The 25,137-nt window shown below is 43.1% G+C and overlaps 1 protein-coding gene across 3 annotated transcripts; it reads left to right on the top strand.

Annotated features, from left to right (window-relative positions):
- The first annotated feature begins 84 nt into the window (after window positions 1–84).
- SLC46A1 (solute carrier family 46 member 1) lies at window positions 85–25,137 on the top strand. Of its 3 annotated transcripts, none has more exons than XM_073667845.1 (5): window positions 85–443; window positions 16,038–16,890; window positions 19,797–19,880; window positions 20,814–20,970; window positions 24,081–25,137. In XM_073667845.1, the coding sequence occupies exons 1-5, from the start codon at window positions 195–197 to the stop codon at window positions 24,136–24,138; spliced, it is 1,401 nt and encodes a 466-aa protein (XP_073523946.1). In that variant the 5' UTR covers window positions 85–194; the 3' UTR covers window positions 24,139–25,137. The 3 variants fall into 3 exon arrangements, with proteins under 3 accessions (XP_073523946.1, XP_073523947.1, XP_073523948.1); XM_073667847.1 differs by lacking the exon at window positions 85–443 and adding an exon at window positions 8,080–8,203; XM_073667846.1 differs by lacking the exon at window positions 24,081–25,137 and having other exon boundaries at window positions 20,814–20,974.

Raw genomic sequence — 25,137 nt, 5'->3', positions numbered from 1 at the left:
TTGTAGGCGGGGCATCTCCAGCTTTGGGCGGGGTTATCTTCAGGTGTAGGCGGTTTATCTCAGCTGTGGGTGGGTTCATCACTAGCTGTAGGCGGGGTATTTCCATATGTGGGCGGAGCTATCCCTAGCTGCCTCCGTCCTGGCTGCGGTCGCAGTGCGGAGCGAGTGTTTCCGGAGGTATTGTCCTCAGCGCTATGTCTGACAACGATCTGCCCGACATGGTGTGCCCGGACCTGGCCTCTGACAGACGCGATAAGCCGAGGCTCCGGCGCTGCTATACTGGCCGGGTGACGGTGGAGCCGGTGCTGTTCTTGGCCATGTTTTCTATGGCGCTTCAGGGCCCGCTCACTACTCAGTATCTGTGGGAGCGGCTGAGCGCTGACATCGGCTACAATGGGAGCAAGATCGAGGGCTGCATGAACACCACCAACCCCCTGGAGAAGGTGAGCCTGCCCGTCTATACCGCGCAGATCGGAGCAGCCGGACACTGAGGGAGGCTGCATATAATGTGCACAGGGAAGGGCACACGGAGCAACCTATCAAATGCCGGCTTGTATTCCCCACAAAACCTCTGAGAAGTGAGAGCTGCAATCTGATTGGTTGCTAAGTTTTGCACAGATTTTAATGTTTCTAATGTGCAGGATACTGATCACAGGGGACAGAGGAGACCCTGTACTGGGGGTGATGCCAGGGCACCCAGTGGGCACACAGTATAGATGGCAGCAGAGCTCATGTTCTGAAGAATATAGATTGTTTTACAAACTCTCGGTGACAGTGTGTGTTGTAGATCTCAGAATATTTGTGGACCGGGGTGCAGGGTCCGTCAGCCTTGGTTGGTAGCGGGGTCCGTCATCGAGGCTGGGTAATGGGGTCCGTCAGTCTTGGTTGGGCACGTGGTCTGTCGGAGGGGCTGGGAAATGTGGTCCGTTAGCCTTTGTTGGGCGCAGAGTCCGTCAGCAGGGGTGGGGTTCTTTATGTGATGGTGCCTATAGTATCCACTGTTAGGATTCTACTGGATGAATTACATCAGGGCTTGTCCTCTGTGTGCTCTGATCCTTCCCTGGAGGTAGGTCATTACATGACAACATAAAGATTAATGGCATGGTAGAACAACATTGGGAAAGGAGGGTGATGACAAGTTAAACATTTACCACATCCCATAGATTTTCCATATTATTAGTGGTATGTACCGTGTACAAAAATTCACTGCTTGCTCTATGTTGAAAGATACAAGTGCAGGGGATACGGAAACAAACGTCAAGGTGCTGGAGAAATGCGGCACCGATAGTAAATGTTTCCACCGCTCCTGGGTCTTGTTCGATCACAACTTTGCTTGGCACAATATGGAAGAGGGGCGCTCTCGTGCCTAGGCCTAGCTCGTCTGGCCTGAATTATTAATGGGGGCAGACGCCCTTTACAGATGACCGGTCCACTCTCCTGACATGGAGCATCTCTTGTTAGGTTTCTGCATTGTTCCTCTGTTCTTCCCTTTAAAAATTTAGGCATACATTGACATCTGGGAGTTGCCAGTTGGTGTCGTGACCCTGAGCATTGTGACAGTGCACACAGATGTCCAATCAGAGCTGACAGTTTAAGGACACGCCCCTTTGACCAGAATGATAACACCCAGCAGTCATGTTATTTATAAATTGATGAGATGGAAAAACAGGTAAATGACAATGCGGACGTCTAAGTAGTGATACCGCACAGCTGGTGGTCCATGGAGAAGACCCTTACTATACCAGAGATGTCCGGGGAGGGGACGGGGTGTCTAGCTATCCCAGGGTGTTTCCTCTACTTGTCTAAATTGTACCCTCCACTATGAATAAAAATGGCGTCTGTCCCCACAAAGAGGCCCCTCATCCTAGTGCTAGATCTGTAGCCCAGAATGGAGCACACTGGTGACTTTACTATAAAGGGGTCTTCCACTTTCAAAAAAGTGGTCCTCAAACAATTGGATACTTGTAAAAAAAACAAGGACGGGCAATACTTTCTCTCTTGCAGTCCAGCACGAGATCCCCGCCGCTACTCTGGTTTCTGCATTTTGCCTGTAAAGGTGACATTATTACAGCGCACATCACCGCTGCAGCCAATCACTGAGTTTGGTTGCTTGTTCTATCTGCTTCAGCACCTCAGCGATTGACTGCAGCAGTGATGTGTGCTGTAGTCATGATCTCACAGCTGCAGCAAAAACACAGGGACCAGAGCAGTGTTGGGGGAGGGGAGTATCTGTGATTTTATTTTATTTATTTTTTAATAAATATTTCAATCATTTTGGGACTGCTTTTTTGTAAGTGAAAAATCCCTTTAAATGTGGGTAAAAAAAGAAGAGGCATGGGTTTGTGAGTAATGTGGTGCTGATCTACGCTGGATACAACCTGGAGGGGCTCAGTAGTTGTAGTTCCTCCATCATTGTGCGCCATGTAGAGGGGTATAACACTGGTGTATGCTGGACGGAGGGCCGGGGCTATAAATCTGCCACCACATTGTGTATGTACAGTGTGCACAGGTCTTATCTCTGCTGATGCCAGTGTAGCAGGAGTGCTGCCCAGGGCCCTTTACCTTGTGGAGCTTCATCGCAGTTCCATGAAATCGTCTCTTGGTTTCTGTTTAGACGTCTGCTGTGTTTTCTTTCCTCGTCATTTCACAATCCAGATGACATCACATTTGTGTGTTTCCAAGAAAACTTTACCAGTTAAGACTTGGTAAAACCAAAATTTACTCACCCACTACTGCCCCCCCCCCCCCCCCCCGGTCTTTATTGACAGGCTGAAACAGTGATTTCACCATTCACAGCAGTGACCGCTGCAGCCAATCACTGTCTTCACTGAAAGGTATTTTCCACTAGGTCTGACAGGATCCTTGTGCTGGGATTGCCGCATTAAAGCCAAATTCACACATCAGTTTTTGTATTTGCGTGAATAGCACCTTTTTCTGTCACTGCGCCGGATCTGATTTTGGTTCGTGTGTAACCCATTTCTCCACTATCCACAAATAACTGATGGAGGTTTCCTAAGCTGCTTCTAGCAACCAGTCTGTATAGATGGGGAAGTTTGACTAAAATATGACTTTACTAGTTTCCATTTTCATCAATCAGCAAAAAGAAAGTGGAAAAAAAGTAAGAGCTTAAGGTACATCCGTGAGAGACTGAGCTGTCAATGACCCTAAGGCCACATTTACATGTCTGACTTTTGTTGAACGTGTTTTGTTTATTTATTTTCTTATAAAACATGTACCCATTACAGTCTTTTTACATCAACCTCACCCATGGGTCTACAAAAAAAAATCTGGGGGCATATGGGACCTTTGTGTTGCATCTGCATGCTGTCATTTTCTAAAATATTGGTTGCTAGGAGAAGCTTGGGAAACTTCCATTGTCTTTTTATTTTTTCTCATACTTGATAAGCGGTGGACACACAGATCACAAGCGGATGAAAATGACATCAGATCCGGCACACAGATGAAGATCGGTCCGTCTATCATGCATGAGAGAGAAATCACTTGTGTGAATCCGCTCGTTCATCAGTGTATTTCGGTGTGTGCTGTACGCGCAGGAGGGATGTCACACGGACAAAAGTAATTGAGTGTGGCAGCTCAGATTTTTACTTGTGAGTCGTCCATGTGTAAAGAAATCGTAGCTTACACGTGTGATACATTTTTCATATCAGACTCGCCCTTAAACTCAATGGATGCAAATAAGCCACTGTCCATAGTGCATCTTATTTTTGAGGGATCCTTTGCAATGATTAACATATTTGATCTTGTGACATTTTTTTAGTTGTTGATGTATAACATTAGATGTCCAACAAATGTAAGAAACGGACGTACAAGTGGCAATATGGATGATGTTACATGAAGTCATCTGATCCCGGCCTCGCTCATACAATGTCCTCAAAATTTATTAGCCACAAAATGTCCCTCAATAACATAAAGGCACTTCCACCAGACCTCTTTTTACTGTACCACTCCATAATGCTGGCAATTTGAGGGATTTATTTAAGGAAGTGGTTGTATTTACTTTCCCATAGGGTCACATTCACTGCATACTTTATATTCATCCTTCTCTGTACAATCCTATTATTATTCCGAATGATTCTTACATCATGTGCAAAAATATATATATATATATATATATATATATATATATATATATATATATATATATATATATATATATATATATATATATATATATATATATATATATATATGTGTTCTCAATGTCCCTTATTACAGCGTTTTGCTTTTTTAAAGTTTTTATTAATTGTGAATACAGATTTCTAAATTTTAAAGGATGGATCGCTTCGTGACTCAGTAGTGTATTTGTGCTGAGGTTTTTGGTATAATAATGTCACCAAAATGCATGGTGCTCGGAAGCACGCCGTGTGCCCCATTGATTTAGCAATGATTGGGTTTCTCCTCATTCTGTGTTTCTCAACTTCAGTACTCCCAACAAATTTTTTCTCAAATTTTCAGGATATCCTTAGTAATTGTAAGAAATATAATTATAGTAAGTGCATTAGGAATTGTCATAGAAGATACACAGTATATGCTTATATTTTCTGAGTGGCGGCCGCAGACAGGAGCTGGTAATGTGAGCGCATCTGCAGGGTCCGTGTGGAGGTACAGAGCTGCTGATTGTCATATCTTGACTGACAGCAGTGAATTCAGTTAGCTGCACCTGCACGGACATTGCAGCCGCGCTCACCTAGTGTCAATGCCGACTCATCCCAGGCTCCTGTCTGCGGCCGCTGATTGGCACTGTAATTCAGACAGGAGTCGGCAATAACAGTAGGTGAGCGCGGCTGCAGAGTCCAGGCAAGTGGTCACTTGAGTGCTGTCAGTCAAGATATGATAAGCAGCAGCTCTGCAGCCGCACTCACAGTTTCATTACCGGCTGTCATCCCCCCGACTCCTGTCTGCGGCCATCACTCTACTGCAGACAGGAGCCAGCGATGAGAGCCAGCCGTTACACTGTGAGCGAGGCTGCAGAGTTCAGGCCGTGCTCACCTGAATGTTGTCAGCCAAGATATGGCATAGCACTCAATATGCAAATTGTGGAGCTGTAAGTTGCACCAAAGACCCCCCATTTGCATATAAAATGTCTTCTTTTTTTTTTTTTTTTCTTTAGTTCTAAAATTTGTTCCAGAAAAGTATCCTAAGAGCTGCCAGAAGCCGGATGCCATCAATATTGATTTGTGCCTATAGAAATAATATATACTAATAAATCCTCTTGAGATGACTGAATGCATTAGTCAGCATCCTGTAGTCAGACACGTGATGGCAGTGAAATGGTAATGTAATGTAATGCTGTGCGTCTTATTACAGGTGTTGTCCAGCGTGGATCAGCCCTGTACACATTACTTGGTGCCGTTAGGGTATATGTAGTTCATAGATGAGACATCTAGGGCTCAGAGCCATGGAGCCCATTACATTGGTTTTCTGCCCGAGCCCATTTATTTTATTTGGTCGCCTGCTGTGTTCACTTGACCTGATTGTTACTTTTTTAGCCACCTCCTTGCTGCTCCGTCTGTTATTCATTAGGAATGTTTAAAGTACACTGGTAACTACAGGGGTTTTCCATACAAAGTCTTCTTTTTTTTTTTTTTTCGTTCTACCTAAAATGAAAATAAAAGTACTTTTCTATACATCACCCGACATACATTGTGCCCTCCCTTACGACTGTCCGAATGGAGTGGCAGTATCTGTAGCCCGTGCACTGAGCCAGGGGCAATGCAGTGGGGTTATTTCATTTGAAGGGTCATTAACTTTCATGTTATTGCACATGCCAAACACAGCGGGCGACAAATGTATACGGTGGCTTGCGAGAGTATTCACCCCCCCTTGTTGTTTTTCATGTTTTGCGCTACCTCACAACCTGAAATTTCATTGTTTTTTTTTTTTTTTTGATGGTTTGCATCAGTTCATGTAAAGAACATGCCTACAACTGTGAACATTGGATTTTCTTTTTCTTGTGAAGCAAACAATAAATAGGACAAAATAACTGAAAACTTCAGTGTGCATAACTAATCACCTCCCTAAAGTCAGTACTATGTAGAGCCTCCTTTTGTGGCAATTAAAGCTGCAAGTCACTTTGGATAAATCTCTTATGAGCTTTCCACATCTTGCCACTGGGATTTTTGTTCATTCCTCAAAGCAAAACTGCTCCAGCTCCTTCAAGTTAGATGGTTTCCTATGGTGAACACCAATCATCAAGCCTGACCATAGATTCTCAATTGGATTAGGGTCTGGGCTTTGACTAGGCCACTCCAAAACATTTACACGTTTCCACTTAAACCACTCGAGTGTTGCTTTAGCAGTATGCTTTGGGTCATTGTCTTGTTGGAAGGTGAACCTCCATCCCAGTCTCAAATCACTGACAGACTGAAACAGCTTTTGCTCACGAATATCCCTGTATTTCGCACCATCCATCTCCCCCCATCGACTCCAATAATTTCCCTGTCCTTGCTGCCAAAAAACATCCTCACAGCATGATGCTGCCACCACCATGTTTCACATTGAGGATGATGTTCTTGGGGTGATGAGCTGTATTGGTTTTGATGCCAGACATAGCGTTTACCTTGGTGGCAAAAAAGTTCCTCCATACATTTGGGGAGTCTCCCACATGTCTTTTGACAAACTCAAAACAAGACTTACAATTTTTATGTGTAAGTAAAGGTGTTTTTCTGCCCACTCTTCCATAAAGGCCACCTCTATGGATTGTACGGCTTATTGTGGTCATATGGACAGATACTCCAGTCTTCTTGGGAACTCTGCAGCTCCTTCAGGGTTACCTTTGGTTTCTGTGCTGCCTTTCTGATTAATGCCCTCCTTGCCCAGGCTGAGAGTTTTGGTGGACGGCCCTCTCTTGGCAAGTTTGTTGTGGTACCATGTTCTTTCCATTTGATGATAATGGATTTGATGGTGCTCCGGGGGATCATCTTCTTGTTCTTCTCAACAACTTTGTCCCTGACTTGTTTGGAGATCTCCTCGGTCTTCATGAGGTTGTTTGGTTAGTGGTGACTCTTGATAATGGTGTTGCAGCCTCTGTGGCCTTTCAGAAAAGGTAAAGTTCATATACTAATAGACATGTTACACTTAGATTGCACACAGGTGGACTTCCTTTCACTAAGAATGTGACTTATGAAGGGAATTTTTAGGGGCTTCATTGCAAAAGGGGTGAATACATACGCACATGCCAATTTTAATTTATTGTATCCCATAAATTACATTTTTTTGCCTATATTTTTCTCACTTCACCAACTTAGACTATTTAGTGCTGATGCATCACACACAAATCAGATTACCAAAATATTTAAACACAGGCTGTAATGTAACAAAATAGGTAAAAAGCCAAGGGGGTGAATGCTTTTGCAAGCCTGTATAAATGCAAGAAGGCACAATGCAGGGTAACATACCGGCACAGGAGGAGAAAGGACCCTTCCCATGAGAGATAATCTGATTACTGCGACTCCCCCGCTGTCCAGATCACAGCTTTCTTCTGAAAGAGTTCAGCCGTCTGCACATCTGTCATTCCTAGGGCCACATGCACAGACCCCGAAAGGCCGTTCTCCCTACGAGTCCTTATTGTTTCTGTTGGAGAATACCTTCTTGACATGGGATGCATTAGAAATTGCTCTTTTTTTTTTTTTTTTTTTCCCCCTCTCTCGTATCTTTAAAGAATCCATATAAAATGATAGGCAAAGTATGGTCTGATAGCGAGCTGTGAGTGATGTATTATAGATCCATTCAACATAGACTCAAAATATGACTACATGCCCCGACCCTTAGGGCTAATCTGCATTACAGAAAGTTTCAGGTTCACAACATTTCCGATCACATTACTGCCGGCAGCACTTTACCGGAGCGTCATAAAACCGCCATAGTGGTGTCCCTGACATAACAGCTGGGTCACATCCTGTCTTCTTGCCAATGAGTTCAGACCTAAAAGGCTTAATGCATTTCATCGGCAGGCAGCACATCAGAGCAACGCTGTCTGCCCTGTACTTTGTTCTGTAATCAGCCATTATATTGCAGGCAGTATAGATTTTAGATGACAAACAGCACAAGCCTCACCACAACAACCAGGCAGTGACCGGCCCTCCTCCCTCTGATAAGGCTTCATTCAGATAGAAAAGATTAGCGTGTACACCGTCTGTATGTCAAGGTGCCGGTGGACGGGATGTGGAACCACAAGTATCAAGTAAGAGTTATTCATCGCACACTCTGAAGTACACACATTCAGGTGCAGGGAGAATAAACTTCTCCACCCTTTCTGGGGCTTGTTCACAATGTCGCTGGGGAAGAAGAACACAAAATAAGTATCGTATACAGTGGTGATTCTACATCAGATGGTGCAAAATATACAAACATGTTGTGATGCTGAAAGGATGCACATCTAGCATACAATAAGAAAGTAAAAGACACTCGTCAGAAGCGTTAGTCTCATGAAGGTATATAGAGAATACTATGAAAGCGCATGTAGCTAATATCTCATTGTAGTTTGAGAGAGCCCGAGGAATAAAATGTCACAGCAGTGTGTGCTGACACTGTGGAGCCATGGTTACCAGGAGCAAGTGCAGGCTGAGGTGGAGAGAGGAGGCCATAATACAACAAAGAACCAGTGTGGTGACATTTTATTCCATAGTCCATAAAAAACACGGACATGTAAACCGCTCCATAGATTATAATATGTCCATGTTCTTTATAATATGTGCGTGGTATAGGAGATTCCTATACCAAGTAATGTCATCCAGACATACTGGGTGGACAGCAGTCTGAGCAGCCTCTAACCTCAACACCCCTGGGATCTCCAGTATAATGATCAGAAAGACTGGCTAGTGTGAATAATCCCCTGTTTACTGCAGATTCCAGGGTTGCTGAGATAAGAAGAGATTGCTCACACTGCAATTCCTGGGGTGCTGAAGTTAGCGGCTGTGCACACTGCTATCCACTCTATCAGATCTAATACTGGAGGTACCAGGGGTGCTGCGGTAAGAAGAGGCTGCTCACACTGCTGTCCACCATGTCTATCTGATCTAGTACTGCAGATTCCAGGGGTGCTGAGGTATTGGGTCAAACAGACATGGTGGACAGCAGTGTAAGCAGCCTCTTCTTACCTTAGCTCCCCTGGTACCTCCAGTAGTAGATCATATAAACATGGTGGAGAGCAGTGTGAGCAGTCTCTTCTTACCATAGCACCCCTGATACCTCCAGTATTAGATCATATAGACATGGTGGAGAGCAGTGTGAGCAGTCTCTTCTTACCATAGCACCCCTGATACCTCCAGTATTAGATCATATAGACATGGTGGAGAGCAGTGTGAGCAGTCTCTTCTTACCACAGCACCCCTGGTACCTGCAGTATTAGATCATATAGACATGGTGGAGAGCAGTGTGAGCAGCCTCTTCTTACCTTAGCTCCCCTGGTACCTCCAGTATTAGATCATATAGACATGGTGGAGAGCAGTGTGAGCAGTCTCTTCTTACCACAGCACCCCTGGTACCTGCAGTATTAGATCATATAGACATGGTGGAGAGCAGTGTGAGCAGTCTCTTCTTACCACAGCACCCCTGGTACCTGCAGTATTAGATCATATAGACATGGTGGAGAGCAGTGTGAGCAGCCTCTTCTCACCTCAGCACCCGTGGAATCTGCAGTATTAGATCATATAGACATGGTGGAGAGCAGTGTGAGCAGCCTCTTCTCACCTCAGCACCCGTGGAATCTGCAGTACTAGATCAGACAGACATGGTGGACAGCAGTGTGAGCAGCCCCTTCTTACCTCAGCACTCCTAGTACCTCCAGTATGAAATGTGAATATCTTAGGAGCTCATCTTCCTACACATAAAGAAGCATTACTGTACATGCTCGTATGCATCTTTCATAATAACATTTTAGTACAAGTTTCTGCCAGTGTAACGAGGCAAAGGCCATTTTAATGCTGTGATTTGCAAATTTAAATATTTAGGAAATTATAATGACCTCTCCTTTAGTAATTTTTGTTCTATTCCCGAAAGAACTGTTTAATGTTTGTGTACTTTCTATGTTTTATATTCCTTTGCAATATTACACTTCATTCAGACGTCAGTGATTATTTTTTTTCTTTTTCTTTTTCTCTTCGTTATTCATCAGTATTTTGCATCCAATTTTTATCAGTGTTCTGTCTGTTGTCAGTTTTTGCTATCACTTTCTTTCACGTAAGGATAAATAAATAAATTACAAAGCTTCTCTGATACATTACAATGTTAATCACAGCAAACGGATTGTGCACCGATGCCATCCCTGTGCTGTCTGTGGTTCTCACGGACCCATAGACCATGACATGGATCAAAAACTGAAATGCCTCTACACATGGTCTGCCAAAAAAAAAAAAAAGCATGGACGTGTGAACAGCCTCAAAGACTAAAATTGGTTTGTGTTCTATCCATGAAATACTCTGCAGAGCATGTACTTGAAAAATGTGTGAATGAGACCTTACAGTGTACAGCCGTGGCAGGTAGTTCCAGGATGCTCAGGAAGTCTGGAAAGATCTCAGTGTAATTTTCTGAGAGCTTAGACTACCTGATACGTAGGATTTGTCCATCACAGCCGCACAAACATAAAGAACTTACACTGGATTAGTATATGTTGTGTAAAGATGGAAACCTCTGCCTTACTAGGGTTTATTTCTTATTGTGCAGGACAATTAAATGAAAGGGAATGTGTCACAAGGTTCTTGTTGCGTAATCTGAGAGCAGAATAATGTAGGGGCAGAGACTCTGTTTCCAGCAATGTGTTACTTACTGGGCTGCTTGCTGTAGTTTTGATAAAATCAGTTTTATCAGCATGAGATTATCACTAGGGGACTAGTAAACCTGCTGCCATATAGTCCTCCATGAACTCTGTATAACCCCGCCCCCCCCCACTGATTGGCAGCTTTCTGCCTATGCACAGTGTACACAGCTGCATATCAGTGATGTGGGTGGGGTTATACAGAGCTCAGCATTCAGAGAGCTGCTAGATCTGCAGTAAAGAAAAGTGATTTTTTATATATATATATATATATATATATATATATATCTCTATCTCTAATCAAAGCTGTATCCTCCAGTAAAGTGACACACTGCTAGAATCAGGGTTTCTGACTCTACATCTAGCTCTAGTTTAGAGTTAGTCTCAAATTACTATTATTATAGACAGTTAAGCAAATTGAAGATGAAATGACCTCTAAAAAAATATATATATATATATTTATTAGTATAATATAATTTTTTTTATATCTTAAATATTACGGAAAAAAAAAATGGCCGACCTGGTGCAAAAGTTTGGACACCCTTGGATATTTGTGTGCTCAGATAACTTTGACCAACATTTCAGATCTTAATTAGCCTGTTAGGTTCTGGCTTGTTCACTATCATCGTTAGGAAAGGTCAGGTGATGCAAATTTCCCAACTTTCTAAAATCCCAACCTCCTCTTACCTTGTGCCAAAAAATAGCAGCCATGGGTTCTTCTAAGCAGCTGCCTAGAACTCTGATAATGAAAATGGTGGAGGCCCACACAGCAGGAGAAGATAGCAAAGTGTTTTCAAGTTGCATTTTCCTCAGTTTGAAATGTAATTAAGAAATGGCAGTTAACAGGAACAGTGGAGGTCAAGATAAGGTCTGGAAGACCAAGCAAAATTTCAGTGAGAGCAGCTCGTAGGATTGCTAGAGAGTCAAATCAGAACCCCCGCTTGACTACAAAAAAAGTTCAGAAAGATTTAGCAGACTCTGGAGTTTTGGTACATTGTTTTACTGTTCAGAGACACCTGCACAAATATGGCCTTCATGGAAGAGTCCTCAGAAGAGTCCTCACCATAAAATTTAGTGTTAGAAGTATGCACAAGAACATCTAAGCAAGCCTGATGCATTTTGGAAACAAGTCCTGTGGACCAATGAGGTGAAAATGGAACTCTTGGCCACAATGAACATGATGTGGTATGTGTGGAGAAAAAAGGGCACAGAATTTTAGGATAAGAACATCTCACCAACCATTAAGCATGGGGGTGGATCAATCCTGCTTTTGGGTTGTGTTGCAGCCAATGCCACAGAGAACATTTCACAGGTAGAAGGAAGAATGGATTCAATGAAATTTCAACAAATTGTTGATGCAAATATAGCACCATCTGTAAAAAGGCTGAAGCTGAAAAAAAGGATGGCTTCTGCAAATAGATAATGGTCCTAAACACACGTCAAAATCCACAATAGACTACCTCAAAAGGTGCAAGCTGAAGGTTTTACAATGGCCCTCACAGTCCACTGATCTGAACATCATTGAAAATCTGTGGCTAGACTTCAAAATAGCAGTGCATGCAAGACGACCCAGGAATCTCACAGAACCGGAAGAATGGATGAAAATCCATCAAACAAGTAGGACGCTTGTCTGGCTACAAAAAGCGTTTACAAGCTGTGATACTTTTAAAAATTACTAAGGTTCTAGGTACTAACCATGCAGGGTGACCAATATCCGGCCCATTTTCCTTTTTGTAATTTTTAAAATGTAAAAGATGAAAATACATATATTTGCCTAAAATACAAAGGGAATGTGTCATCTTTAACTTTAGGCCTTTTAGAGATCATTTCACCTTCAACTTGCTTAACCGTTCACAATAACAATAATTTTGATCAGGGGTGCCTATACATTTACATGCCACTGTACGGCTATGTGCCCACGATGCAGAAATGCTCTGGATTTTTCCTGAGCGTTTCTGCATCTCCCTGGCAGAAAAAACGCATGCGGATTGTACATGCGGATTGTACATGCGGATTGTACATGTGTTTTTCCTGCCAGGGACATGCGGATGTGAAACGTTCTTCACATGCATTTCCTCATGCGGGTTGACAAGCGATTTCCAACCGATTAGCATCACTTGGAAAGTGCTTGACAACTTGGTCACACAATATAAATCCATGCAAAAGGGATGGATTTATATAGTGTGACCCCAAAGAAATGTTAAAAATAAAAAAAATAAATCTATACTTACCTTCCTATGGCCCCCGCAGTCTTGCTTCACCATCCCGGCTGCCGGCAGATAGCGGTACACTGAAGGACCTGCCGACGTCAGCATCGCATGACCCGTCACATGACTATGATGTCAGCGCCGGTCCTTCAGTCCATCGCGAGCTGCTTGAAAGGGAGGACGAGCGCATGGGGGGCCGTGAGAAGGTAAGTATAACATATATATTTTTTTTTATTTATTTATTTATTTTTTTTTACAGTTTCTATGGTACCTGGGCCCGGAGCAGAGTCTCCTGTCCTCCACACCCGGGTACCATCCGCACATTGAAACGCATGGATTCCGCATGTGCAGATGCAGTGATGCAGGTTCCATGCGTTCCAATGCAAGTAAATGGCGGCGAAAACGCAGCACTTCCGCAAAATAATTGGTAGTGCTGCGTTTTTTCCGCAATGATAATCCGCAGCGGAAATTTCCGCAGCATGTGCACAGCACATGCGGATTATCATTGGGGAACATGGCAGAGCTTCTAACATGCGGTTTTTAAGCGTTTTTGCCGCTGCGGAAACGCTTAAACGCATCGTGGGCACACAGCCTACATCTAACTGTAATATTGAGATTTAATAGGGAAAATGTCCCAGGAGCACATAGGTTTCCTCATAAATGAAAACAAACAGTTTCTTGCTTCCGCCTGGCAGGATGCAGTCGCTAGGAGAAATGACCGCTCATAGGGTAGTGCCAATGTGCCAGCTGTCTGCGCTCCACGCTGGAAGTTGAGTACAGTAATAAAGTATAAATTGCCTATGTCGGGGTATTTTTATCACCGGATAATAAATTTATGTGGATTTATTACCAAAATCCAGCATGAGTCACCCATTTATTAGTGGTAAATGTTCTACTTACTAGGAAAGTAAAAATGTATTGCTTAAGGGGGTTTTCCTACATCCAAAAAGATTTGGTCAAAGGCAAACAGTGTAATAAAGTAACAGCAGAACCTTTACTCACCTGTTACATCCCCTCCACTTCTGTGCCCCCCGCCCCCGATGGCCTTGATTAATTAGCTGCAGCAACGTTATGCCATCCACTCATGTGACCTGTGCAGCCAATCATTGGGCTCAGTGGACACTAGGACGATGCCCCTCTCATACAGCAGTCATTAAAGGGTCTTATTTTACAGCTCCTCATTAACGCCGTTACAATGACAAGTAGATTGGGGATCTAATAGCCTTAAATACATGACGGACCTGGAGGCTTTTGTTGTGCCCCCAGTCGGCATGGATGAGCATACGAAGGAGCTCTGCAAAACCACTTATGGGCCACAGTTTTATTTGAATTAGTTCCATCTAAGGGGGTTAAATAGCCGGGATCGGACTTCTCTTCAGACCCAGTCATTAGTACGGGGGTGGCTGTTGGTGTGTTGCATTGCTAGGTTTGATATTCGCTCTTGCGGTGAATGCCAGGCAATAGGTAAATTAGCTTGTCTGTTATGGACTATGGTCTAGTGAATTTGCAAATTAGTCTAAATGATTTACTCATGTGTAGCTATATACGGCCTTACCATTACCCTGTGTCCCAGACGCTGAAGTTTCACCATGTGATCCTGTGATCCACCGTGTCCATCTGAAAATGCTGATGTGTTAAATAAGGAAGAAAAGTCTCTTCTCTGCCCTAATGTAACCTTAGACATGGCCAGCACTGATAAAAGGTGCATGCATTGGGCTTATAGGTTGTCTCTTGGAATGTTTAGAAGATTTCCAGGAACTGGTAAAAATAACCATTACTCACTCATGAAATATCTTGCTGCCACTCCGGTGCCCCATGCCAGCCCTGCAGTGATAACGTGATGTGCATAATTCGCATGAACATGGTCATCCGTATCGAGGTTGGCATAGAGTAACACGAGCGTGTATTCTCTCAACCAAGAGAATCGGGTGGATTATAGTGCAAGCCGATTCTCTCAGATGAGAACATGGAGAAAAGTTCTCCAGCTTCTCCATTCTGTCAGTCCATGGAAACCAGACTGCACTCAGATGTCATCCGAGTACAATCGTTTTTTTGTTTTTTTTCTTCCACATTGACTTGTATGGCTGAGTGTGATCTGAATATCCGATGCAAATCGTGTATTATATATAACTATTATTTTTTTTTTCTTCGAACCAGCTGTGTCCGGGGAAAAAATCAGACAAATGCACAGCCACCTAGACTAATATTAGTCTGATGTTTTGTTGGATCGGCCCTGGACTGAAATTACGGCCACGTGCACAAGCCCTTAGGGGTCAGTCTATACGTTGAAATCTGCATAAAGTCCACTGACCTTTTGCATCCCATACATGTGATTGGGATTTCCATAACGTGTCTACTTGTTACAGAAAATTCCTCGCTGATTTTTGACTGTTCTAAAAAAAAAAAAAACGAAACCTGTGTGTGAAAAGCAATATATATATTCCTGTGGATTCTGCAGGAAAGAGCCTGTGGAGTATAGACGTGTGGATTATCCCCATTGACTATGGCTAATCCTTCTTCTGATCTGACACGTGTGAATTGCCCTAAGTGGGTGACAAAATAACACCATAATAGATGTAAACGTTCTGCGCTTATAAATCTCAATGTTAATGCTTATGTAGTCAGGATGACTAAAGACTCAACATTTAGTAAGATTACTCTTGCTGTACGCCTATGGTGACACAGATGAAGTTACTAAAGCTTAGGGGTGACAAGTGCTGTACTTCTACATTAATCCAGTACATTGGATTTAGGAAATAACTTCTCTCTTGGATTAGGATTACAGGTAGTTACTGACGGGTCATAGTGATAATGCCTGTAATTGATCAGTGTCTGGATCTGTCAGATCCGTCATTGTCCTGTGTGCATATTTTTGTCATTCTGCCACCATTACCATTTCCGTTATCCTAGAATTTAGGCTACATGTTTTTCTATATAGCCTAGCCCTTGTGTTCTTGTGCAGAACTGATGCAAGCTCGGTCTTCACCTTTCTGTCCATATTTTTCAATGTTCTCTAATTCTGCTACATTGTATCTTGACATCTTTCCTGTTTGTAGGAAGTGGAGTCCCTCACGTCGCATTGGAGTCTGTACTTGAACTTGAGTGGTTTACTTGTCGGTCTCTTCTCCGTGATGCTGCTCGGCCCCTGGAGTGACCAGGTGGGGCGCCGCTCCGTACTCATCGCTCCGTTCATCGGACTGGCCTTGCAAGTTGTCGTCTACCTTGTGGTCATGTACCAGGAGCTACATGTTGGTTATTTATTGCTGGGACGCATTATCGGTGGCATCACTGGTGACTTTAACATGATACTCGCCGGCTGTTTTGCCTACATTGCAGATATCACTGATCGACCTTCACGGACCTTCCGCGTTGCCATCTTGGAGGCTTGCCTTGGCATTGCAGGAATGATAGCCAGCATCATTGGTGGACACTGGAGGAAAGTGCAGGGCTACATTAACCCTTTTTGGTTAGCTTTTGCCGTGTACGTTTTTACTGCCTTCTATGTTTATTTTTGTGTCAGGGAATCTGTGAAGGACAGGAAACCATCCCGATTGTTTACTGTCAGACATTATCAATCAATTTTCCACCTCTTTACATTGCCTGGAGAGAACGGCCGAAGAAGCAAGCTTTGCCTATACAGTTTGGCTTTCCTGCTGGTGGTGACTGTTCACATGGGAGTCAAGGACTTGATGGTGATCTATGAGCTCAGCTTTCCCCTGTGCTGGGATTCGGACCTGATTGGTTATGGGTCAGCAGCAGAGCACCTCACTTACCTCAGCAGCCTGGCGGGGCTACGACTCTTCCAGCTGTGCCTGGCCGACAGCTGGGTGGCAGAAATGGGATTCTTATCAAACATCTCAGGCCTGGTGGTCTTCTCTTTGGCCACAACTACTCCAATCCTGTTTACAGGTAACATACAATGTTTTTTTCTTACAAGAATCAGAATTCAGGACTTATATACTTCAAGATTTTATATGCCTGAAGTTGTACTTTGATCGGTTTTGTACTCCCATCATATGCCAAGATTTGGATAGGGGCCTGTGGATATGTTTAGCCTAGGCATCTGGAGCTTTCCTGGTGCATACGCTGAACATAGGGGCACGAGATGAGAACAGACTCTAATATATAACCTGTAATATTACATATGTCCAAAAACTCTTTTTAGGAAACAATCACAAGTCCTTCGGACAGACATTCACATCCTTAGTACTCTTGTAGGCTTACTGTACAAACATCCTTCTGTGACGAATGTGAGGTCTTCAGTGGATGCCTATAGCCGCAATACTCTGTAAAATATCAGTAAGAGAGATCTATTATGCACCTTTATAATATATTTGTACATGGTAATTAGGTCACACTAAGCCACTTATTCTCCAGAGTAAACTCTTAATTTTAGTAATCGCCCTGGGTATTTCATTTGACTTATACCCTGAACTCCTTTCATCTCCCCCGCTGTATCCACATCACTGCTATGTCTTTCTTATACACAGATGATCCACACTGTACGATGAAAATGTGATCCAACAGGGCTCCTAGAAGAGTCAATCTATGCTCATTGTACATTTGGCCCGATGTGCCTCGGCATTAGCTCTCTGGCACTGGTCATCTAGTATTAAACCATTTATTGTATAATATGTCCTCTTGTCCTGAGTGCATGACCTTACATTTACTTTCAATGTAATTTATCTCTCTGCCCAAATCTCCAGCGTTTCTAAATCCCTCAGTAATCCCTTATGCTCCCGCCTGTGTTATTTACCCTACACTGGTTACTATGATTTGCAAATATTCCAATTTAATTCTGCTAGCTGGCTCCAGAGTAAAAGCCCCAATGCTGACCCTTTGACACCCCACTAGTAGCATATTCTGGTTTCTATCTTTAAGCTATTTATTAACCTACTAACAACTCACATTCACCTCCTAGTCTCTGCTTTCTCACTCTTAATTCCCCCATACACATTAGACTAATGTTGGCTGATATCAACAAGTTCGGTCGACAATCTACTGTGTATGAGAGTGCCAGCCAACTGATGATCGGGGAAGATGTTGACCGGGCATGTCCAATTTCAGACTGCCAATTACTTTGTTCTCCCAGAGATGTCTATTGGCAGGTTTCTCATAGAGAACACAGGAGTGCATACGTGTATCGGAGATAGAGCGGGGGCTGAACAATCGGCTGATGGATCGCTCGTTAAAGAGCCGCCTAATGTGTATGGCCTGCTTTATTCTCATACATTGACATGTGTTGGAGGTAATATCCTTCAAAGACATTGTCCCGAGTGGATTATCACCCATCCACTAAATAGGTCTGCAGACTGCAGGGGTCTAACTGCAGGACCACTCACCATCCCAAAAACAGGGCTCTGAAATGCCTGGTTAAAATGGAGAGAAGGCTGCACAAATGTACCACTGCTCCATTAATTGTCTACGAGGCTGCTGGAGATAACTGAGAGCAGTGCTTGGCTATCTCTGCCAGTCCCACAGACAATATATGCAGCAGTGGCCTGTGTGCAGCTTCCTCTCCATTCTTCCAAGGCATTTCGGAGCCCCTTTCTTGGGGTCGGTGGGGATTCCTGCAGTTGGACCCCTAGCAATCTGTAAATTGTCACCATTTTTGAGTTGGGACAACCACTTTGAGAAGAACCTCTCGGTATTTCAGGACAGTCCACTTGTGCACACAGACAGGGTAATATGCTGACAAACACTTTAGTGGGGAATTTGCAGACCGTTGTAATATTCTGCAGATGGAGGGCAGCACAGCTGTACTGAGAACTGCTGACTGCAGGATGTGGGTTTCCTGACTCAGTCTGCACGGGATTTATGGTGTTAAAATGAAGCTGCTTGTAAAAAATGAAAAAACTGAGCTCAAATTTGAGGATCAACCTGTTCAGCCTGTTCTAAGCTATTGGCTCACGTTATCCAGCATCTTGTGCATTGACATCCAGCACAAGTGCAGCAGGAATGAGCATTATGTAGATAGTGTGAACTAGGGCGAGATTTTTACATACAGATTTATTCAGCTCCCACTGAACTCCATAAATATGTATGTAGTAAGGTCTGTGATTTTCCCCAGTTGTGTTATCAGACAGCCAAAATGTTCTCCTTAAAGAAAAACTGACAGCTGATTCCTGACTCACGGGCACCATAAATCTGAGTTGTGCTTTATCTTTTCATCAAGGTTGGATCCATTCTGAAATGTTGTAGCGTTTCAAACTAAAACATCCATTTAAAAGCCGCCCTGGGATTCTACTGATTGTGTGTGTGTAGTCCAAGACGCCGGTTCCCGGGGGCTTTTCCCTGCCCCACTACCCATGAGTGACAGGTCTCTCCCTACGTGTGTGTGTGTGTATAGGAGCGGTGCGAGGATGAAGCTCCAGAGGCCTCTTGGACTAGTCGCCCAAATCACATGGTCCCCGGATGGCTTTTAAATGTGTGTTTTCTCTGAAATTCTGCTTTTGCTTTATAATAACAATAATCTGCTTCACTTTAAAGGCTGTGGACACGTATGACATAGAAAAAGTGATTTTTACCTATGTAAGTGCTTATATATATATATATATATATATATATATATATATATATCTCACTCACTCACTAATAATGGTAGGACTTTTTAGTAACCGACTTAATTTAGCATTTAGGGAACAAATCAACAAAAAAAAAACCATTCTGTGCTTCATACCCTTCTACTGTTTGGCTATGGGATTGGGAAGCAGGGTTTGGGACTTCTATAAACCCAGGAGAAAATGTAGTAGTGTCTGTGATGTAACAAAAGAATAAATGGGCAGATTCTTATGTTTTCATTGCTTATCTCTTAGGCTATGGCTTAAGATTCTTCTCTATGGCCACCACTCCAATTATCAGATCCAAGCTGTCCAAACTGGTGGAAGAGGGAGAGCAAGGTAAGAACACGTCGTATTAGTGTCTTGTGTCATCTGTCCATACTTGTAAGATGTCCAAAAAATGATCAGCATAATCAATAATCTAAAATGTGCATTAGATTAACACAGTGATGGTGGTAAGCAGCCACCAGGTAATTTATAAGCACTTATCTACAAGGAGCAGTCTGTTGGAATTTAAAGGGAATCTGTCAGCAGGTTTTTGCTAATTAATCTTAGAGCTACATGACGTAGGGGCTGAAACCTGATTCTAGTGATGTATCACTTATGAGGCTGTGTGCTGTAGTTTCAATACAATCAGTGTTTTATCAGCAGGAGATTATCACTGCTGGACTAGGTTGCATGTCAGGCAGTCCAGCAAATCTGTGTAACCCTGCCCCCACCACTGATTGGCAGCTTGCTGACAATGTACAGTGTGCACAGGGATCTGCCAATCAGGGGTGTGGGCGGGGTCTTACTCAGCACATGGCTGGAATCAGGCATTCTGCCCCTATATCATGCTACTCTGAAATTACATGACAAAAAGTTGCTGACAAATTCTTTTTAATAACAAAAAAAAAACAAAGATCAGGCCATCCCCATGTCAGTGGATATCATCGGGATCGGTGGGATTCATTGACAAACACCCAACGTGTATGAGAGAATGATCCGGACCTGTTGAATTGCAGGGATTGTACTTATGTGACATTAGGTAATGATGTCACATATCTGTGTGTGTATAATGAATCTCCTAAGACAAAGGTACGTCATTCCCGGTAATCACTGCCCTTCTGGTTTCTTTACTTCTGGCTCACAAAGCGCGTCTGACCTAGTTCTCACATAGTATTCCCCAGCATAAGGGGAAGGAGTTACATATGTAACATGTTGTGAAATGTGCATTTATTCTAATGCTCCCGGCTTCCATGCTTATTGTGTCTCCAATGTTCTCATCCACAGGGGCGTTATTTTCCGTTGTTGCGTGTGTGGAGGGCATCTCCTTCATCTTGGCCACCAGTATCTTTAATTCAGTCTACCCAGCTACGCTCTACTTCATGAGAGGGTTTGCGTTCTTGTTCGGAGCCATTGTCCTGCTGATCCCAGCCGGAATCATTGGGTAAAGTTATTGTACTGCATTTCCCTTTTTTTTTTTTCTAGGATATAAATGATCAAGATTAAAGTGGTATTGCCATCGGAAGCGGTTATGGCACATCTTGTAAGAATCCACAGCTCCTGGTGTTGTAGTGCTGGTCACGACAGCGGAGTCTCACCTACCAGGCAATGTCTAAGATGGGAATACTGCTTTAGCACTGACACTGGTGCAAATATTACAGAACTATCTTAAGAGTATTGACTCTATTCTACAGTATAACAAGCTGTAAGAATTATGGTATTTGAGGACTTCAGAACATGAACCAGAGGTCATTACTGGTGATGAGTGCAAGTGCTCGTTACTAGAGTTTGCCGAGGGTGCTCGGGTATGCACTGAGTATCGCGGGTGCTCGAGTGACATGTGCGAATACCAGCGGCCACAAAACATCCGAGGATTGCCCGTGTTTGTCATTAAATCCTTGCATGTTTTGTGGCTACCTAACCGATTCTCTGTGGCGTCCGGACTACAGTCCTGTGAACTTGCTCTGCAGCCGGCATCCTTGGTGCCTCTTCTGATTAGGGACATCACACATTATAACGTGTCCGGGGCCTAGTAATCAGAAGCGGCAAACAGTATGGAAGTTCACAGGACCCTGATCCGGAATTCACTTTTGTACGCCATGGCAGCAGGACCAGGGTCCTGCAAATCCTTTTTTTCCTCAACTGTAATGGACAATCATATTCAGATCGTCTTTTAAAAAAGTCATTTGCAGCTGCTTCCAACTTTACAAAATTGTAGATTGTCAAGCAAGTCTAAGAGTTTGTGTTGTGCGCGGAGTGGCACATGGAGCGCCTGGGTTGATGTTATTGATTTGAGTGACATAAGAATTGCCTTTTCTGTGGCTTGTGAAAGGGCAAAGCGGCTGAATTTAAACATCACAACATTGTTTAGTCCGTGCATCATCTCCATCCATCTGTGCAATGACAGTGGGACACCCACTGCAAAGGAAAAGTCTCCATGCGAGTTACTGGTAACTGCGGGGATTGTCTTCAGGTACCAGAACTGAATCCCATAGAAATCAATGGGGACCCAAACTTTGGAGCTGGAAAATCTCATTCTCTCTCTAAAACAGATTTCCGGGAGAAGTCTGTGTTCGGAGTTCAGCACTGGTCTCTCTCTCTGTCTCTTGGGAGAAGTCAGTGTTCGGAGTTCAGCAGCAAGTTACAGTTGGGGTTCGCTCCTCTCTAATTGCTATAGGATAGGACTGCTTGGCGATCACACATCAGATCAGTGTCCAGTTGCTACAGTCACAACTAATGATAGTGAATGAAGTCATGGAGAAATACAGCAAGGTTGTGATCTCATTCACTAGATGGGACATAATAACACATTATTGCGGTCTTTCGCTGTATTACTGTAAGTCATCGTATGCCCCAAGTGTAAGAGAATAAGAGATCTGACTGACCTGAATAGTAACCCTGGGGACCCTTTTTCTCAGAGTTGCTGCTTACACAGTGAACCTCCTCCATTCCTATGTGTGCTGTGTTGTGAAGTGCGGCTGCACGATGGAGTTTTGTGTAATTCCGGCTCTGTACAGGAATTTATAATCCACACGCTACAATAAAATGTCCCTCAGTATTAATATTGAATGTGACCTGATAGATGTAAAAATGTATTCATCACGCATGAAGAACTTGTCAGCAGCCTGGCCAGACGTACACAATATTATTTCCACTTGTGCCTCCTTAATCTATAATAAGTGCAATTACACAATAGGGAATAGCTTAAATTTCAGACTAATACTCTGTCAACAGGGAACAAACAGCAGCCATTTGCCGGTGGATTGAGATTAAATTTCACCTTCTTCCCTTTTATTTAATAATGACCTTCCACCCCCCCCCCCCCCATAAATGACTGTGATATAAGGGGCAGTATGGTGGCTCAGTGGTTAGCACTGTCACTTTACAGCGCTGGGGTCCTGGGTTCAAATCCCACCAAGAACAACATCTGCAAGGAGTTTGTGCCCTTCCGGGTTCACCAGTTTCCTCCGACATTCAAAAATTATACTGATAGGGAAGTTACATTGAGAGCCCCGATGGTGACAGAGATGGTCTATGAAGCGCAGTGGAATAAATGGTGCTATAGAAGGGAGTAAAATAAATAAATTGTAAATAAATACAACGTTTCATAAAGGAATTATTGATAATGCAATTTCTCAATGCAGACATTCTGTTACCCTACATTTTGAGGAACAGGGTGGGAAGCCTGTGCTAGCATTTCTTCTGCGGTGTTGCTATCAGTGTGTCAAGAGTGGGAGAAGAGGGTTGCATTGACAAGACAACACAATGGGCAGCACTTAGAACAGATTTTATAAGTGGTCATAAACTTGTAAAAAAATCATGAAAGAATAAAGTTACATTAACACCAAGCACACCATTGTTTTTCTTATGAAATTCTCAATAAGTTTGATGTGTCACATGATCCTCTTCCCATTGAAAAAAATAAAGTTGGATCCAAAATGGCCGACTTCAAAATGGCCGCCATGGTCACCACCCATCTGGAAAAGTTTCCCCCCTCCCATATACTAATGTGCCACAAACAGGAAGTTGATATCACCAACCATTCCCATTTAATTTAGGTGTATCCATAGAAATGGCCCACCGTGTGTGTGTGTGTGTGTGTGTGTGTGTGTGTGTGTGTGTGTGTGTATATAATATTATCATTTTTTTTTTTTTTTTTTTTATTTCTCTTTCATTATATACCTGATTCCGCTCTGGTGCCGATGTGCTGCTGAATAATGTCCAGACTGACCGCACATCTGGTGACTGTCAGCAGCATGCTCTCACAGGGCAGCAGAGTACATGGTGCATCCATAGACCAAGCTTAAAAATTAGCCACCAAATTTCTTGAAATTAAAACCTTCAATTGTTGACCTTGTTATGGAGCATCCATATGTGATATAGACAATTGCTCCTCAGGATTTCTTCTATTGACGTCTGACGTCTCCTGTTTTTCCATAGCGGTCTCGATGGCTTGTGAACTGGTTTTTTTTCTTCAGCTAGATGTGTATATATACTCACCCTCTTATTGCTAGAATGGGTCACTAATCATTATATCCTCTTCTTTCTTTGTAGATTCATCGAGATTTGCGGCCAGAAACCCCTGTACAGCCAATTTGCTGAAATTTCTTGATGGCCTTCTTGAACATTGCACTATTGAAGATGATGAATCCAATGACTCCTCACCGGGGAAAAGTGCTTAAAGACCTTACAAATCCAACCAATTTAGACTTTACTATTGACCTTTACGGCACGTAAGACTAATATGTAGTTCTTGTGCGTAAAGATTTAACAATCTTCGGACCTGAAGTCAAGTTACTCTACCAGAGCTATGGTCCAGATCTATGGTCCAGAACGGTACATGACCACTGGATTTGGATAAATCCTGTGCAGTCATATTTCAGTGCCTGGCACCTGACTGAAGGGCATTGTAGGTACAACTAAAATGAGTTGCTTGATTGAGCGAAGTGAAGCCCTTCTAGTATGTCTGTGCCAACCCCACCTCGTGGTACTGCGTGGACCGCCATGGTTGTATATGTGCTACTTCTGTACAGACAACCCAAGTGCATGGATCTCTTCTGCTGCTAACACACTTTATGTACTTGAATGGAAATGACATGCTCCATGTATAAACAGCCTTACCGATGTAGCTGAGCTCCGTTTGCCATTCAGTTTTTAAATTAGGGTCATGCACTTGGTATATTTGCAGTGTTTTAACCGTAAATGTTATATTAATATTGTAGTATGACAAAGTGGTGTGCAAAATGCTCAAATGTGTCTTAAAGTGATCACAATTTTTTTATTTTTAATACATTTATTTCTGTATGTTTGTCCTACATTATTGTTATCTCTGACGTCATTTACTGTGAAAAACAATCCTAAAAGTGTCAATAAGTTAAATTGCTACTGTCTAATTTAATACATCTAATCACACACGTCCACTATCCTGCATGTCCACTTACACTGCCAACATGGCCTCATCCAGTGTGACGCAGCCATATCCTGGCACGGTGTGACACATCTCTGCAATAAAATGTGAATGTATCTGAAATCAGTCAGATATGGTTTAATCTGATGTATGTGCATCTCTCGCTGTATGATAACACTCCCATTAAATCATCTGCTAAACCTG

This window comes from Phyllobates terribilis, unplaced genomic scaffold (assembly GCF_046119375.1).
Source record: "Phyllobates terribilis strain yellow unplaced genomic scaffold, ASM4611937v1 Scaffold_2__4_contigs__length_985480577, whole genome shotgun sequence".
NCBI lineage: Eukaryota > Metazoa > Chordata > Amphibia > Anura > Dendrobatidae > Phyllobates > Phyllobates terribilis.
The sequence above is the reverse complement of the archived record's forward strand: the minus strand, read 5'-3'. Positions and strand labels throughout refer to the sequence as shown.